The sequence below is a fragment of the Eptesicus fuscus genome, chromosome 2 (assembly GCF_027574615.1).
Source record: "Eptesicus fuscus isolate TK198812 chromosome 2, DD_ASM_mEF_20220401, whole genome shotgun sequence".
Classification (NCBI taxonomy): Eukaryota; Metazoa; Chordata; class Mammalia; order Chiroptera; family Vespertilionidae; genus Eptesicus; species Eptesicus fuscus.
In genome coordinates, this window is record NC_072474.1 from 102,977,088 (window position 1) to 102,996,411 (window position 19,324).

Genomic DNA, 19,324 nt, shown 5'->3' on the forward strand with positions numbered 1-19,324 from the left:
TGAATGAATGTTTGATTCTGGACTTGGAAGAACTCAAGTTATATAGTACATAACCTAGGTCCTTACTGAAAAACCTGCTGGACAGCCTCGTGCCAGGCAGAAAGGGCACCTTCCAGACTGGAGCATTTGTACAAGCCCTCGAACAGATTTCTTGAAGATGAAACCAATAGGTTACGCTACATGTGAAGGTTCTGAAAGGTTCAGACAACCAGCAGAGTCTGCAGCTGAATCAGCGATGAGCACATAAATAACTAACAGCAGCTACAACAAAAAATCCAAGACTGTTATTAACTCCAAGGAAAACAAAAAGCTATGTGGAAAAGAACTTATGATTTCATGGTTTACCTATGAGCAGCATTTATATGGTTATAATAATACAAACTAAATTTTGAATCTAACCAAATTCATGGTATAACTATGTAAGACTAAGGTGTGAAAAGATATAGATTATAGTGGGGGGTTAGGGGGATGGGATTGGAGGGGAAGGGGCAGAGAGAGGAGGGAAAGATAAATCCTCATCTTCCACATGAAATAAACAGATAATTCCAAAAACTGATACATCAAGAAGTAAAAGACAAGCATGCTTTGTATTCTACAGATAGGAATGTGCCTTCTAAAAGAATTAGCCAGAAGAGCTGACTAGCTGCTTCTGGGGTGGGGCAAATGCATGGGTGGAGACAAGCGTATTGCTCTTTGTACAACCCCACAGAACTATTTGATTCTATTGTCACAGATTTCTTTATTAAAATTTAATTCACAAACCACACTATCACCCTTTTAAAGTGTACGATTCAATGATTTTTAGAACATTCATGAAGTTGTGCAACCATCACAATTCCAGAACATTTTTATCACCTCAAAAAGAAACCTCGCTGTGTGCAGACATATGAGCCCAACCAGTGGTTAAGGACAACAGGGGGGTGGGGGCATGTGTGGGGAGGGGGGTGGGATAGAAATGGGGGGACGAGGACAAATGTGTGATACCTTAATCAATAAAGAAATTAAAAAAAAAAGAAAAGAAACCTCGCACCTATCAGTAGTCACTCCACAATTCCTGCTACTCCTGGCCTCTAAAAACCACTAATGTACTCTCTATCGCTATAGACTTGTCCATTCTGTACATCACATATAAATGGAATCATATAATAGCCACATATAAAATTTGATTTAAAATATTTTTATTAATAAAAGACATTTACTTAAAAAATAAAAACTGGCCCAATCGGTGTGGTTCAGTGGTTGAGCATCAACCCATGAACCAAGAGATCACCAGTTCAATTCCTGGTCAGGGCACATGCCCAGGTTGCAAGCTTGATCCCCAGAAGGGGCCATGCAGGAGGCAGCTGATCAGATTCTCTCTCATCAGTGATGTTTCCATCTCTCTCTCTCCCTCTTCCTTCCTCTCTAAAATCAATAAAAAATATATTTAAAAAAAAACACAGATAACATGATGATGAATTATTACAACTGACATAGCCAAGGATTGAACCTGCAACCCAGGTACATGCCCCCCCCCCCCTTTTATTTTCCTTTGGGTGATGTGTTTTATTTAACCCAGTATATCCAAAATACTATTTCAACACATAATCAATATAAACATTATTAATGAGATTTATTATTTATTTTTTAATAATTGTTAGGCCAGTCTACAACATCCAGAGTAGCCACATTGCAAATGGCCAGTAGCTTCTGGCCACTGAACTGGATGGTGCAGGTCGAGGCCTCATTTCACTTCTGTGTAAACACCAAGCCTCTTTGGAATTTTATGTACTTGAATTTTCCAGCAATGCTGCTACTGTGCAAACAGAGGATTGAGGTTTAACTGTACTTTGTTGTTTCCAGGTACATGCCCTTGAAGGGAATCGAACCCACGATCCTTCAGCACTGAGCCAAGCCAGCCAGTGCCCAATCTGTACTTCTTAATCCCTTCATCTTTTTCATCCAATGGCCCATCTCCCCTATCCTCTGGCAACCATCAGTCAGACACAAGGTTTATTAACAGCTTGGTAGCAAGAACATGAAACCATGAAGAGTTAAGTATCACTCAGCACTCTTTCCTTATTTATACTTAGTACACATACCCCAGGGGGGGAAAGAAATTCATTCTGCCACAGGCTCAGCATGATTCACAAACTGCAGGCTAACATTTTGAAATGTCATTTTTATTGATCTCCATGTGATATTCCATTTGCCTTTCCTGGAGTAGACAAATTATGTTTATGGCATTTCCCTAATAGCAGACCTCGAAAATCTGAGTTTAAATGAGCTTTGAAAAAAAACATAACCAAATAAAATATCAACTAAATAAAACTATCTGAATGCACATAAATTAATACTGATTCTAGCATTAAAATATATCTTCTCTGAGACTTCATAGGTCACAATCAAGGTGCCAACGTACTACATAATAGAATAGCACATTTCAGCAAGTAAGAGGCAGCTAAAACCTATAAGGAAAGTCAAATCTCAGGCACAAAATGTAAATCTGTCAACCGAGCTCATGAAATACAAAGGACGGTTCAGAGTGAGATTAGGAAAACGAATATCAAGTCCTATTCTGTAGAACCTAGGAGTCTGTGTAGCACCGCCAGTTCCGTAATCAAAATCAAGTAACAAGGTCAATTTATCTTGCTAGCTACCATCACTCCTTGCTAGCAATTCCAAAAATAAATCAGTCAATGGAAAGCTATTGTTACTCTACAATAACAGATAAAAAGTTTGCTTTACAGAATAGGTATAATGTTTAAATGCATTTTACTACTTCCAAATACAGTAGGTAATCAGATAACATAAATGAGTTGCATAAAGTTAAATTAGAAAGCAATTACAATCTCAAGTAATGGTACATCGCCCTTAGGTCCATTTACACACAAGAATGAACTGCTTAGTCTTAAGTTAAAGGCACACTAACAGAACAGGTAATTAATAAGAGAGAATAGATAATTTAGTAAGCCTTAGATTTTAAAAGCCAAAATTTAAGATTTTTAGAGGAATAACTGATTTTGAACCTTTTACTTGATAGAAAGCATATAAGAAATCATAAGAGCATGAATTACAAAGTGATGCAATGAAATCAAAGACATTATATTTAAAAAAGCTTACCCTTCTATTCATCCTCCAAAATCTATTCAAATACCACATCCCTCAGCGGTATTGATCTGCTAAGGCACAAGGAAGCTGGAGTGCTTCTGACTCTCCAGAGCACTCAGCCTTTCCTATGAATACCATCGATAGTCTTTGCACTGTATAATTTTTGAATATATCTCAAATCCACTGCTAGCATTTTAAGTTCTTTTTGAGACCTCAACAAAGAACGAATAAATGGTTGGATGGATGGATGTTTGAAGGGTGGGTTGGGCAACAAAATCCAAGGTTATGGGTCATAGATGATTTAAGATGCTGAAAATTATTTTAAGATGTGCTCAAGAACCAGCACTAGATAACAGATGAAATTATCTTACTGAATCTATACTTTCTTTTTCTCTTTTAAATAATTCCGAGTCTGTGAGGTCAATAACCTCTATAAGCAATGAAAACAAACAACCTTTCAAAAATTATTTAATACTTCGTATTTTAAACAGTGTTTTTATATTCTCATAAGCATGAAATGTAAATTTCAAAAGTTCTTTATAATAAAAAAATAAAAAGATACTCTCTGTGGTTTACAGAGACAAGAATAGTGTTTTAGCTCCAGACTAAAGTTTTATTACACAAGGAAACAAGAACAGCTAGATTTTCTTATAGTTTAATTGAATCGCCAATGTCCTTATGTGATAACATGAACAACATGCTTATCAGATAAAAGTAAGTGATAAGGCAGAATATAAAACTATGTATACATTACGACTACAACCTTGTAAAACAAACCTTGGCAGAGGAAAAAAGGCCTGGAATGTCGAAATGTAACAAATCGACCAAGGTGATGGGTGCAGAGGGAGAAACCATCGGTGATGTTTTTCTACTTTCTCATCTTATTCTATTTTATCTCATTATGATGTAGCTATAACTCCTCATGTTTTATTCCTTATATCTCCTTAAATGAAACATACACATCATATATTAATTACTATATGCTTTTAAATTTTAAAATACAGCTGTTCTAGCCCAGCCAGTGTAGCTAAACAGATGAGCGCCAACCCAGGAACCAGGAGGTTGCCGGTTTGATTCCTGGTCAGGGCACTTGCCCAGGTTGTGCGCTCGATTCCCGGTGGGGGTGTGTGCAGGAGGCAGTGGATCAATGATGTTCCTCTCATCGATGTTTCTATCTCTCTATCTCTCTCTTTTCCTCTCTCCCTAAAAACCAATGAAAAAACATATTCAAAAAATAATAAAATAAAAATACAGCCATTCTAGTAGTATGAACTTGAAGTTACTTAACTTTTCTAAACCTCAATTTCTCATCTAAGTAAACTAACTCACTAAGTAAACTAACTCAGCAGGATTAAAAAAAAAAAATATCTCGTGTAAAACACCTAGCTTAGTGCCTAGCTCACAGTAGTGCTCAATTTATATCACTTCCCTTCTCAACATTTTTTGTTATTGATTGAATTCTTATAAACTAAGTAGACATCACTGATTAAGTACTTTGGTTAATAGGCAACCCATTTATCTTTTAAAAAGCCTCCTCCATCAAAGGACTTTAAAATCTACTAAGAAGCTTAGGAAGACATTTTTAATAGATCCCAGTAATCCTTTCCACTTAGCCTGGATAAGACCTCGGAAGCCTTCAAAACAGCAGTCCAGATAGCCAGAAGGAGTAGCCATTAGAGTGAAAACCTACTTGTCATCAGCAACTTGGAACAGGGAATTCTTAGGAGCTTCTCCCAGCACAGAGAGTACACAGAAGAGGGATGAACTCTTTTCTCAGGTTTGCCGAAGAATTAAATCTATGGCTCAATTCCAGTTCACCCAATAAAACATTTTAACAGTGGAGATATTTAAAAACAGGTGTTTACAGTTTTGTTCTTTTTAAATGGTTTGTTTAGTATTTCAAAACAGAAACATTACAGGAAATCTTCATGGTTTTGTATTTAGCAATGAATTCTTAGCTCTGCTACCAAAAACACAAGCAACAAAAGAAAAATTTGTTAAGTTGGACTTTGTCAACATTAAAAACTCTTGCGTATCAAAGGACATCATCAAGAAAGTAAAAAGACAATCTAAAGAATGGAAAAAAAATATTCACAAATCATCTAATAAGGGTGAATGTATAAGCATATTAAAGAACTCCTATGACTCAACAACCAAAAGAAAACCATTTTAAAAATTGACAAAAGAATTGAATAGACATTTTTTCTAAGGAAGATAAGCAAACAGCTCCCCCCAAAAAACATATGAAAAGATGATCAACATTATGAGTTCAGGAAAATAAAAAATTAACACCAAAATGACATACCACTTCACATTTGCTAGGATGGCTATAATAAAAGACAAAACAAAACAGAAAATAAGTGCTGACAAGGACATGGAGAAATTGGAACCCTCACATATTGCTGGTGGGAGTATAAAATGGTGCAGCCACTATGGAAAACAGTTTGGCGGGTCCTCCAAAAACTAAACATAGTATTACCTTATGATCCAGTAGTTCAACTCCTAGGTATATATGCCAAAGACCTGAAAACAGGGATTCAAACACCACTGTGCACTGTAGCACTATTTAAAATAGCCAAAATGTGGAAACACCCAAGTGTCCACTGATAGGTGAATAAATCACGTGTGGTATACACATACAATAGAATACTATCTCTATATATAAAAGGCTAATACGCTAAGTGTCCTTCCGACCAGTCGCTATGATGCGCACTGACCACCAGGAGGCAGATGCTCAATGCAGGAGCTGCCGTGATGCGCACTGGCCATCTAGAGAAATGGCACCGCAGACTTGGCGCCCACAAAGCAACACTCAGCTTCCCCCAAGTGAAACACAGGCCCTGCCACCACCCCAGAGCAACAGCCCACCAAATCGCAGCCAATGCTGCCAAGACCCCATGGCACAAAATGCGGCCCATAGCCCAGCCCAGCCCAGCCCAGCCCGGAAACAGTCGCTGTGGGCGCCAGGTAATGATATCACGTAGCAACGCCTGGCTTCCTCTTCCTAGCGACTAGCCTCCTTACAGTTTCTTCAGCCCAGAAACACGACTTGCTTTATAGCCAGGTACAAACATTTTACACTTTAACCAAATGTCCGTGAAGCATCTTCCTGTGCCTCATCTCATTTGATCCTCTCACAAGTTCTGGAGTAGGTAGATAGGAGACCTAGTAGAATCGTATTTTCTTTTCGTTAGCCGGAAAACGGAGATTTAGAAAGCTTAGAGGAGATTTAGCAAGCTTAGAAACTTGACCCGACTGAAAAGAAGAAATGGTGGACCTTGAAAATGACTTCAGACTTTCTCACTGCACAGAATATAGTCAAACACCACTGCAGTTAAATATTTTACCCTTTATTCTCCCTGCGTGATCTACAATAATAATCTGCTTCGTGTTGGTATTTACTGCTGTGTTGCTGACAATTACCTGAAAGAAAAGTTGGGGTGCTTCACTGGGCTGGAAAAAGTTCAGCTAAATCAGAAAGCAGGTCTAATTAAACAAGTTTATTCTATATATATGAAAGGCTAAGTTGACTCACACATGCACAATACATATAAAGCTCTCTTTGGTGCCAATCACACACGTCATTCGATCTGTCATTGTAGATTGTGAATTTGATTGACACTTCTATTACAGAGAAAGGGTGAATAGTGGTAAAATATTTCTTCTAATTAATTTCCTTTCAATGTGCACCAATTTGTGCACCAGGCCACTAGTTCAGCTATTAAAAGGATGAAATTCTAACACATGCTACAACATGGATAAGTATTGAAAATATTATGCTAGGTGAAATAAGCCAGACATAAAGGACAAATATTGATGATTTCATTCATCAGAGGGACCTAGAATAGTCAAATTCATGGAGACAAATAGATCAGAGGTGACCAGAGATTGGGGGCAGGTGGAATAGAGTTACTGCTTAATGGTGACAAAGTTTCTATTTGGGGTGATGAAAAGGTTTTGGAAATAGTGGTGATGGATGCACAACATTGTGAATGTACATAATGCTACTGAATTGGTAAATTTTATGTAACATATATTTACCACAAATAGAAGCAATTAATTAAAGGCACAGGTAAAAAACAAACAAACAGGACAATAAAAACGACAGCACATCAGTACCTTTGCACACACTGCATTCGGGAGAGAGGAGGCTGGCATCTTCGGTTATGAGCTTCTCGGGCAGCAAGTCTAGCACCTGACAACTGAGAATACAAAATCCACTTAATATGCCATCAAACTTGCTACCATGCTGGAGAAACCGGGATCACATTCTGACATCAAGAAGCCAGAAATTGAAGAAGTTCAAAGTTGTAAACAAGCATTCATTTCGGGGGCGGGGAGGAACCACAGCACACCAAAACATTAAACTGGAAAAATTCTAGAGCAGTGTGAAGCAGCAGAGCACGCTGATCGGCTCTCATGTGGTGATCTCAGCAGGTCTGCAGAAGAGTAACATACAAGGCTGTTTTCTAAGAAACCTACCAAAGCTGAAAACATTCTAGTCAACACTTCCAGAAACTTTCATTGGAGCTGAGTCCAAGAGGATACCCAGCTCATAACTATTTCTCCAAGTGCCTTCATCTGTCATCCAGTAGCTGTATAAAGGATGTCCGATGCAAAGGTTTAAAAAGGGTGTTTTTCTAAAACACTCTTTGGAATGATCGTGACCTACACTCTTTAGGGGAGAAATATGATGTATTTGCAAACCCAATACCAACACCTCAGAAGGCCTTAATGGGAACTAAGTCTTTGAGACCGTAGTTTCAGACATCAGTGATCCAAGTAAATTAAGAGTATGAACCTGTCTTACCAACCACACGGTATCTTCAACTCTTTATAAAGGTTTATCTCATTCATCCTCAAAGATGTCACATACATCAAAAATTAAAAATACATACACCCAAAAAGTTAATATACCTTTTCATCTTCCCACTGAAAAAAGTTACAATCTTTTCTATCTCGACAGGCCGAGCAGGCATAAAACCTCCGCGTGTCTTCTTTCCCTTGGCTCACCTTTACAAACAAGAGGGTGGGACCTAGTTCCAGAACAGGAAAAAAAAAAAATATGTCAAACAACAGTCACGTGCGTCAGGTTCCTGGTTTTCACCGCCCTGAACTAAACTCGTTTTCATTTTATGCACGGATTTATCATCATTAAATCCACTCCTTTAATGATTTACTTAGGAACTCATTTTTGGACACTGGCCTTCTCCAGGAATGAAATGCCACTGTTAGCAGAGCTGCTGTCCACGAGGTGAGTGGCCTGGGCCCTCAGACCAGAGCAAGGAGGGCGTCCAGAGAACCGAGCACGTGGCTCCTCCGCCCCCGTGACCCTTCCCGGGGAAATCTGGGCGTGGAGAGCTGGACACACCCCCTCTTCGCAAGAATTCACTCTGTCGTTCTAACCTTTTTTTTTTTTTTACTGAAAAAGTGGTAAATCAACAAATGAAACCCCCAAGTACTTGGTGATGGGGATTACTCGATAACACGCCTCCCCTTTGCCTAGCCTCTGTCTCTTTCCTTAAAATAGAGAGAGAACAGCCGTGGAGCCAAAACCACAACAGTGGGACTTTTTATAACGGTTTCTTAAGTAAGTTGAAAACCACAACTTCCCGAGGAAGGGGGTGTTTGCTAGGCATCACACACGGCGGGGGAGAAAGGTTGATGAAAACCCGGGAGCCCTAAACGCCCCCCGGAAACTCAGGCGAACGCTCGCCCCCAGGCGCCCGGCAGCCAGGCTGAGCCCGAACGCGGACCCACCGTGAGGGCACCGCGGGGCGGGGATGGCGGGGTCGGAGGAAAGCACCACCTCCACTCCCGAGCTGCCCGGGCTGCCCGGGCTGCCCGCGCTCCCCTCTGCCTCCCCGGTTCCCAGCCTGTCCCTGAGGGCCGCCATCTTCCCGCCGCCGTCCCGAGAGCTTCCGTCCAACCACTAAGGAGGTGGAGAAAGAGCGTCGCCACGACCGGCAGAGACTCACAGCGCCCCCGCGCGCCTAGGAGGAGCTGCGGCCGCGAGGCGAGACTCCATCAGACGCCGTCGCCGCCCGCCCTGGGTGCCCTGCCCTGCCCTGCCCCTAAGCAGTCCTGAGCAAGGAAGGGTACGACTCGCAGGCAACTTGTTGGACCTGGGCAATAAGTTCCTCTATTTTCTGCCGAACGTCTTAGCACCTGCAAGTACCCTCCTTTCATTCAGAATACAGGCAGGAAATGAAAGGACTCTTCAGAGCAAAGATTTGGTCGGGTTTGAGTCCCAAAGGCAGCATCGCCACCAACAGCAGTTGGCAATAGAAATAGCTAAAGTCTCTGCCCTTCGTGAACCCACCCTCTTTTCAAGGTTGGAGGCGCAGTATCATCTTCTACCTGTTGGACCATGTTTATAGTTGCACGTGATCGTTGCATATCCATTGACATGTATGTATTGTAAAGAAATAAAACTGTCCCTATTTGCGTCTGACATGATTGTCTACGTACCATCCCAAGGAATCTACAAAAATGACTCTAGTTTAAACTGAGTTCAACAAGGTTGCAGGATACCAGATAAACATACAAAAATCCAGCCGAGACCGGTTTAGCTAACTGGATAGAGCGTCGGCCTGCGGACTCAAGGGTCCCGGGTTAGATTCCCGGTCAAGGGCATGTGCCTTGGTTGCGGGCACATCCCTAGTGGGGAGTATACAGGAGGCAGCTGATTGTTGTTTCTCTCTCATTGATGTTTCTAACTGTCTATCTCTCTCCCTTCCTCTCTGTAAAAAATAAATAAAATAAAATAATTTTTAAAAAACCATACAAAAATCTATTGTACTTCAATATACTAACAAAGATCACCAGAACACCAAAATTTAAAATAGAACACCACTTACAACCACTCAAATAAGTGAAATAGTTAGGTTTTACATATGTCTAACAAAACGTGTACACAGGAGTTGTATGCTGAAAACTACAAAATTCTAATAAAAGAAATCAAAGATCTAAATAAATGTAGAGACATACTCTGTTCATAGATTAAAGGACTCAATATAGTAAAGATGTCAGTTCTCCCCAAGTTTAGGGGAGATACAGGTTTAGTTTCACTTCTATCAAAATCTCAGTCAGACTTTTGTAGCTATAGGCCATATTATTCTGAAATATGAAAAGGCAATGGAACTAGAATAGCTAAAACAATTTTGAAAAATAATAATAAAGTGGGAGGAATCATTTTATCCAAATTCAAGACTTCTATAGCTGCAGTAAGCACACACGTATGGTTACAGATGAAACAAATAAATCTCCTTATAGTAAAGAATTGTTGTACTTCCCGTACTTAAACTCACACATTTACTACCCTATAGCAGCTTCCTACACCTTTGTCCCGCCATAGAAGTGTGGATGTGGCTTTAGCAAAGCTAGGATTAAAGACATTGCCCAGAGTTTCTGTTCTATGTCTGCACAATCTAATCCAGCATCAGGCTGGGTTAGCTTGTATTCCCCACTGCAGTCCATCAGTCCATTGCATCAGTCCAGGGCCACATGGCTATGGAGAGAACACGGGCAAATACAAGAAAACCACAAGAGCTCAGAGCCAAGAGTGCCAAGAGCTCAGAGAGCAAGCTCCTTTGTCTATGGGATTACTCCCCGATTTTCATGGGCTTGCGTTAGTCCTGCCCCCTCTAGCCAACCATGGTTACCTGGGCTAGATTGACAGGCAAGTACCTTTCCTACATCACCCCGACTTTACTGCCCATCTTCCCCTTTGTCCAGTCCCTTCCCCCAGTGTTTTGCAGAGAAGAGACAAGTGGTTCCCTGGGGAGTACAAAGTTGCAGATTCCTGGTGAAGCTGCCCACATGACCATGCTTATTTGTCTAACCTCCCTTTTGCTCCTTTCCTATTATTGGTAATTCGTTAATTACAACAGAATCACTATCAGTCACAACCAAGAATGGCAACTAATGTTCTATGGCTGCAGTCATAATATTGGATGGATGAATGTCTACTAATGTGTCATGAAGCTCTTTCCTAGCAAGACAGCTAACCCTTCTCTGTACTATCCCTGCTACAATACCTGTCAATCATCCTGCTATCCCCCCTCCATCTTTTTCCTCTACCCATTTTGGGCTCTTCTACTGAGGTCCTTTAAATTTCACTAGCAAAAGATAGATTAATAGGAGAGAAAAACAGAAGCTAATTAACTGAACTGCACACACGGAGCATTTAGAGATGAGTAACTCAAAGGAGTGATTAGAACTTGGGCTTATACAGCATCTTAATGAAAAAAAAAAGAAAAACCAATAAATTTTTAGAGACGTGCTAAGGCAAAGGAGAAGGACTTGGAGATACTAGGGGTGGCAAATCATGCCAAGGCAAATATTTGGGGAAACTAAAGGTAGGTAAAGGTTAGTTTTAGCAAATTTTGTATGTAGATGCCTTTGGTCCTCTCTGGACTGATGAGGGTCTAGAATTGTCTCCACTGACTAACTTCTGTCCTTCCTTGTAGAGAGGGGAGGTGGCAGACATCTTTACAAATCATGTTCTGCTTTTAGGCAAGGAAGTTTTTTGTTTGTTTGTTGCTTTTGCTTTATAAAAATTTTATTGATTTTAGAGAGAGAAAGGGAGGGGGGGAGAGAGAGAGAGAGAGAGAGGGAGAGATTGATTTGTTATTTGTGCATTCGTTGGTTGATTCTTATATATGTCCTGACAGGCGATCTAACGTGCAACCTTGGTGTATTGGGACGATGTCTAACCTGCTGAGCTCCCCGGCCAGGGCCAGAGAGCTTTTCTTGTATGTGCTTCTGTTCAATTGCATTCTGCTTAAAATAATCCTTATGTCAAAGTGGCATATTTAGGAGTGGCTTATTCTGCTACCCCTCCTCCATGTCTTCATTCCGAGTCAAAAGCTTTTCTACTGCATTCCTAGATTATACCAAGTTCTGCGTCAGCAGCAACTTGACCCCTCTGAACCACAGACTTTCAAAACTTAAAGGTAATAATATTTCCCCTCAAAACATATTAAGGTGGATGCTGTCCAGTAGATGAGCAGCATTTTAGCTGGCGATTCGGAGAAGTGTGCATTTCCACCTCCTCACTGACAGCGCGGATAGCAGGTGTAGCCAGATGTCACGTTGCTTAGGAACTGCCAGGGCTGTGGCAACCTTGGTTTAAACGGGTACATACCTTGGTTTAAATGCGGTTCCTGATTGTCTTTAAGTACTGCAATTTTCCGCAAACACTTAAAGGGTAAAATAGCTTTCTGGATTGTTCCCAAAGCCACACTGAGATTAAAGGCAGTTTTATTCAACTTGATAACCCGGAAAGGCCTAAGTGTCACTGAAGCTGGTTAAACCAGTTCTGGCAGCCAGCGATCAGCCCAGAGATGCTTATACAACGTTCTGGAAAGGGGAGGCTACCTGATTTTTACAGGTTTCTAAAGCCTTGCCTGTCAGGTGGGAATCCTGTAGCCAGAGCTGAGGAGTGGCCAGGCTTCTGGAGTCCAAGGAAAAAGAAACACATTGCTGTGCTTACAGAGTGATTGGCTGCTCTTGTTTTTTTGTTTTTTGATATCACGTGCTTTCCATTTTCAGCTCTAGAAACCTGCCAGGCAGAGGGCCATGTTAGCATTTCACAGGCTGGACCCAGGTGCCAGGATTCAGAACGAAAAAACCTTTTCAAATGTCACTTCATTTCTCAGGGAGTCTCTTACTGTTACCCGGTGACCTAAGGTGCCTTTCCCTCTCAACCACAAGTCAGCCGGTGTCATACAACAGAACACTTTAAAATAGCCTTTCGATGCCAAATCTGTCACCATGCTCCAGGAAAGACGATATCAAATCTAGAAATTTGCGTGTGCAATATCCCCTTTATGCAATAATCCAAACTCAGAAACACGGACATATGCCTTATTTCATCATCTAAAACCGAAACTCCAAGCGTGCCATTAATACATACAGACAGCTTCTCGGGTAGAAACCGAATCTATAACCAACAGAATTTGTGCCGCACTCTTCACAAAATATACCTTATTTCATCCTCAGTACAAATCTCTGAAGTTACCATTAGCTCATGTATTTTACATGTGGGAGATTGCAAGATCTGACTGACCAAGGGCCCGGAGCTAGTAAGGGGCAGGACCAGGACTTACAAGCAGGTCTATTCCAATCTCAAACGCTTAGTCAAAAGAGAATTGTGGCACATCTTCCATTATGTATTTGTTTGTTTGTTAATCCTCACCCAAAGATATTTTTTCCCCATAGATTTTTAGAGAGAGTGGAAGGGAGGGGGAGAGAGAGAGAGAGAGAAAACATTGATGTGAGAGAGACACATTGATTGGTTGCCTTCCACACCGGGGATCGAGCTTGCAACCAACCTACGTGGCCTTGATGGGAATCGAACCCAGAATCCTTCAGTCTGCAGGCCGATGCTCTATCCCCTGAGCCAAACAAGCGAGGGCTCCATTTATTGAAGATAGGAATATTAGAACATAAGTAAGTTTACAGTATTTTGAAATGACAAAAGTTAAATCTATTGCATTACATGGAGGTAGAATAAAACCTTTTAAGCTTAAGGATTTTTCCCAAAGAACTCTTTACATGGCTTCTGAAGCAGGCAAAAACTTATTGAATAAAATGATGCTGATTAATAATGCAGTTTGCTGGGATGATGGGCACATGATGCAGTCTGCAGATAATGTTTTATTGAGTTGTACACATGAAACCTATATGGTTTGGCCAGCCAATGTAAACCCAATAAATTCAATGAAAAAATAATGAAATTTGCTTAGATAAATGCATTTCTGTCGTATACATATTTGATCCATGGGCCAAGAGGCTGAATGAGTCATACCCTCCACAATCCAAGAGAAATCTAGACATTAAAAATATGCTTCTATAATAAATAAGAAAAATGTTGAGAGCTCAAGTCAAAGGCAATCAAGCATTTAGTTTACAAAGCACTTACTTTCCTTCCCTTGTATGCAAAGAATTTACAATCTAAGAGGCAAAGGTAGGAATGTGCAGGTGTAGGACATATGATCAAAGATCAGGAAAGACCTTATTTCTTAGAAAATATATTTTTAAAAATATATTTTTATTGATTTCCATTGTATTCTGCTTAAAATAATCCTTATGCCAAAGATAGAAGTATCAATGATGGGAATCATTCATCACCTGCCTCCTGCTTGCCCTGTATTGGGGATTGAGCTCACAACCTGGGTATGTGCCGTGACTTCTTGGTTCATAGGTCGATGCTCAACCACCGAGCCACACCAGCCGGACAGAGAATATTTGATATCATTTTCAGTTTTTCCTTCTCCCTTTGAGCAGCATTTGAAGAGTAAATCCAAGAGCTGAAATTGTATCTTACTGATACCTTTTGGAGAATCTGGCATACAGTGAGTACCTAATAAATGTGTTGAATTCAATCAGGGATTTATAACCATCACACCAACTATTATCCATTCAGGAGTTGGGGTTTTATAAAGGAAATGAAAACTAGCTAAAGCAAATTCATGTATCTGCCATAAGTGAGAAATGAGAGGCTCTGGTTTACAATTACATAGAACAGAACCAAGAGCCCAGCAGTAAGCAAGACATTTATCTCCGTAGACAAAATAATTATTACAAATCCAGGTTGAAAAGTTCCTGCACAATATTAGACTCTCAGGCTTCACTTTAGAAAATATTTACAGGTGGCTGTTCTTATGATCTCAGTCTTCCATTAGGAATATGACTCAGAAGGTGCCTGGACTGCAGTATTGGCTAAGGTAGAGGCCGATCTTGGCTACATTAGAGACATTGAATGCGTACGTAGCTGCTTACATTTTTTACTTTGGGTGGTGTTATGAACTGAAATGTGTCCCCCAAAATTCGTGTTGAAGGCCTAACTGACAATGTGACTATTTTTGGAGATAGGGCCCTTAAAGAAGTAATTAAGGTTAAATGAGGTTATATGGGTGGGTCCTAATTCTTTAGGGCTGGTGTCCTTATAAGAGGGAGAGACACCAGGGATGTGCGTGCACAGAGAAAAGGCCATGTGAGGACACAATGAGAAGGAGCTTTCTGTAAACCAAGGAGACAGGTCAAACAACCCTGCTGCCACTTTGACCTTGGACTCCCAGTCTTCAGACTCAGAAAACAAATTTCTGTTGGTTAAGCAACTCAGTCTGTGGTATTTTGTTATGGCAGCCCCAGCAAACTAATAAAGGTGGCAAACAAAACATTCATGTAAATGTGTTCCCGTATACAGGCTTATTCTTTTTTTTAAATTTATTTTTATTGATTTCAGAAAGGAAGGGAGAGGGAGAGAGAGAAACATCAATGAGAGAGAATCATTGATCAGCTGCCTCCTGCATACCCCCACTGGGGAATGAGCCCACAACTTGGGCATGTGCCCTTGACTAGAATCGAACCTGGGACCCTTCAGTCCGGGCCGATGCTCAATCCACTGAGCCAAACTGGCTAGGGCAAGGCTTATTATTTTAATGAAATAATTGAAACATGGAAAATGACAGAGTTTAAAAAACACTCACCTACCACTGTGGGCATCTTGCCCGTATTGACCGCAATTTTCTCAATACTCATAGTTTGGTGTAAGAATCTTGCACATCTTTGATTGAATCTGATGTTTTGTTGCTGCTATAAATGGTATCTTTAAAAATTTTCTTTTTCTAACCAATGTTGCTGGTATATAAACCTTACAAAATTCACTTATTAATTCTAAGAGTTATCAGTAGATTCTTTTGAATTTTCTACATGCATAATTATGTCATCCTATCTAATAAAGAGGGAATATGCTAATTGATTGTCCCGCCCTCAAAGATGGAAATGGCCATCAGCCCCTCACCCAGGCTGGCCACGCCCCCCAGCAGGGACCCCCCCCCCCACCCCAATGGGGGCATGGCCAGCCTGCAAACTGCCTTAGCCCCTCGCCTAGGCCGGCCCCACCCCCCAAGGGGACCCCCACCCTGATCCAGAACCCCTTCAGGGCAGACCAGCCAGTCCCCACCCGTGCACCAGGCCTCTATACTAATAAAAGAGTAATATGCTAATTAGACCAGGAGATCTTCCAGACGTCCTTCCGGACAAAAGCCATGGTGGCAGGGCTGAGGTGGTGGGGGCAGTTGGGGGCAATCAGGCCAGTGGGGGGGGACAGTTTGGGGAGAGCAGGCTGGTGGGGGGGGCCAGTAGGGGGCAATCAGGCAAGCAAGGGGGGCAGTTGGGGGTAAGAAGGCTGGCAGGCAGAGTGGTTAGGGGCGATCAGGCAAGCAGGCAGGTGAGTGGTTAGGACCCAGCAGTCCCAGATTGTGAGAGGGTGCAGGCCAGGCTGAGGGACACCCCACCCACCCCCCACACGAATTTCATGCACCGGGCCCACAAGTTTATATATAATGACATTTTTTATTTCTTCCTTTCTGACTCATACCTTTTACCTCTTCCCTGCCCTTACTGCACTGACTGGCTCTACAGTACAATACTGAACAGGACCAATGAAAGCAGGCCTCCTTGTCATGTTACTTCTAGTTTATTTCTGAAACACTTTTTTAACTCTAAAATTTCCTCTGAGCTGTCAGCTCTTGTTTTATTTCTCCCTGTTGCTTGCCCATCTCATTTCTGAACTTTCCCAATTTTGATGTTATGTTGTTCTTAGGTTCTACCATTTCTGAAATTCCTTTAGCATTTTAAAAATATTATTTTCCTCTGCTTTGTAAATGTTTCTGGGACATCTTCATTTTCTGTGGGTGTGTTAAATTACCCTGTTTTTTTTTTTAAGAGCATATTGGTCATGTTTAAGTGACATGGCTTTGTCTTTATTTTTCAAAGATTCCTGTGTAGGAGGTGAGGTGAGCCAGGAGTTTCCCAGTTTTGTGGTGCTAGGGTTCTCTCTCCTGTAAGTTAGTTTTCTGCGTACTCTTTGGTACTTTCTGACTTTATTTGGTCCTGCTCTATTCAGTGTCTGAACCTTCTCACCTTTACCCCTAGTATCCTTCCTTCGTCAATGTGGATTCTATACCCGTTTCCCCTGGTGCAGGCCTATGTGCGCTCACAGGGCTACTTCTGAGAACCCTGAAGACCCAGGTTGCTCTAGCACCCTCATACCCTTTCTGCAGCTCCTTTTCCCAGGATACAGTCATTTACTGCTAGACAGCCCTCTCCCAATTGTGATTGTGGTTTTTGGATCTACCGGCTAAGCTTGCCACCACTACTGTGGACTCCTCCTTTAGGGCTCAGTACATATTGCCAAATTCTGGATTCTTTGGTTCTTACAAACATCTCAAGTTCTCCCTTACTTTTTCTTTGCTTGCTCTTCAAAGCTTGTCCCCACATGATCTTGTTGCTGTTGATGGTTTTAGTCAGAGTCTAGGATTCACAGGGGCAGTCCAGTCCCTAATTTTAGTGAAGATGGGGCCACTGCATTTGTTTTTCTTTTGCTATAGGATAGATCCATGGGGATTTAGGAGATTAAAAAGAGATCCACTGCTGCTGTTATCCTGCCTCCTATAATTGATTTTTTATTTTTAAATGATTTATATTTTTCTTTTTACATTATAATGCCCAGGACAGGACAGACTATTATGCTTTAGTAATGACTAAACTCAAAAGTTTAGTAACTAAATACATACATTTATTTCTTGTTCATGTCAGTCCAATGAAGTCAGCAGGCTCTCCTCTCTAAGCAGTGCCTCCCGGGGTCCCGGCTGCTTCCATTTTGCTCACTTTGTGTTTACAGCCCAGCAGAAAGCTGGGGGACTATGCAGTCATGACCACGGATTGTGATGGCAGTGAGTTTCACTGCCTCATCTGAAGCCACACATCACTTGTCCCCACAGCTCACTGGTCAGAACGCAGTCACATGGCCCCAAACTAACTGCACCAGAGGCTTGAAAACAGAGGACACTGAGTCTTCGCCACCACTCTGCACAGGCGCCCCAGCACCTCTGGGAGAGAAGGTAGACTGTAAAACATAAGACGGTGCCTGTCCCTTTACATGTCTGTAAAGGACTTCCGACGTAATCTGATCAAGTAACATGTCACCAGCATTTTAAAATAGTTTTAATTCCATTAGTATAGTTTTTCAAATGTTTAAAAATAAATTGTGAATCAAATTGTTGTCAAGTCTGTAAAACACCATGTTTCCACAGTCTTCAATTGCTGACAAATTTGGGGGAGAATAAGGCAGCATAAAATTAAATAAAAATTAAAATGTCTCCAATTATAAAGGTTCCAGTTAAATATACCTTTTGGAATTACAAAGAATTAAACTATACCACTATGATATAAAGCAAGAAAATGGCGGTTTGCCATCATTTACAAACATAAATGTGTTCACAAACTTGCTAAATATTCAATATATACACCAGGAGAAATCTCACCTTAAGACAATGATGGTTTTTATTCCCTTTAGTCTACCATTTGACACTATAACATACTCACTGAAAAAATTAACACAATATTTAAATAACAATTAAGTTCATGAAAATTCACAAAATATAACCAATGTACTCTGACTTACAATCACATCTTTAAATATTTCAACTTCACTTTTCTGGCCTGATCAGACCATTAAAAAATATTTACACACTGTTTTAATTTTAGGATATAAAACTGTAGCAATTTACTAAAGTTTCCATTATAAAAATTAATATAGCAATTCTCAAAATATTGAAAACAACCGTGCTATGAAAGCAGTACCTACATCATAACAACTTAGTTCTTTTAGAACACGTCTTCAAAGGCACATTTCAATTAGTAGTGTTTATCTGAAGATAGTAGCTTGAGCTTTAAGCTTCCAGTTTTCCGTCACCTCACCCTTTCGATGATGAAGGGTGGGGGGAGGTAGGAGAACACTTCTACTTGGACAGCAGTACTCTCACTCATCATGGCCACGACCACAAGCCACCCAATTTTTTCCAAGAGGTGGTGTTATTTGTTTGGAGCCTGAAGAAGAGAATGAAACTTCTGCTTCTTTGGAATTACACCTTCACATGGGGTTCATCTTAGTTTAAGTCGCTTGGTGAGTAGTAAGTGCTACAAATTCCCAGATGTCAGACATATTGATATGCAAAATCAAATATAAATGATTTTGTGATTACCTGTTATGGCCCACTTTAATTAGGGCTGATATTCTACATTTGACTGTAATTATGACATTGGGATTTTCAAGTCCCTTAAAACACTACTGTTATTTAAAAATATATGTATTTTTATTGATTTCAGAGAGGCAGGGAGAGGAAGAAAGAGATAGAAACATCAATGGTGAGAGAGAATC

The 19,324-nt window shown here is 40.8% G+C and overlaps 1 protein-coding gene across 1 annotated transcript in view; it reads right to left on the bottom strand.

Annotated features, from left to right (window-relative positions):
* Window positions 1-9,008, bottom strand: part of ZCCHC4 (zinc finger CCHC-type containing 4) — a 47,520-nt gene extending 38,512 nt beyond the window's left edge. The window contains exons 1-3 of the mRNA XM_008140196.3: window positions 8,851-9,008; window positions 8,008-8,126; window positions 7,210-7,292 (exon numbers count right to left, since the gene is read on the bottom strand). Of these exons, the coding sequence (XP_008138418.2) occupies window positions 7,210-7,292; window positions 8,008-8,126; window positions 8,851-8,986 (338 nt within the window). The 5' untranslated portion in view covers window positions 8,987-9,008. The remainder of the gene's footprint in view (window positions 1-7,209; window positions 7,293-8,007; window positions 8,127-8,850) is intronic.
* Window positions 9,009-19,324: the final 10,316 nt, after the last annotated feature.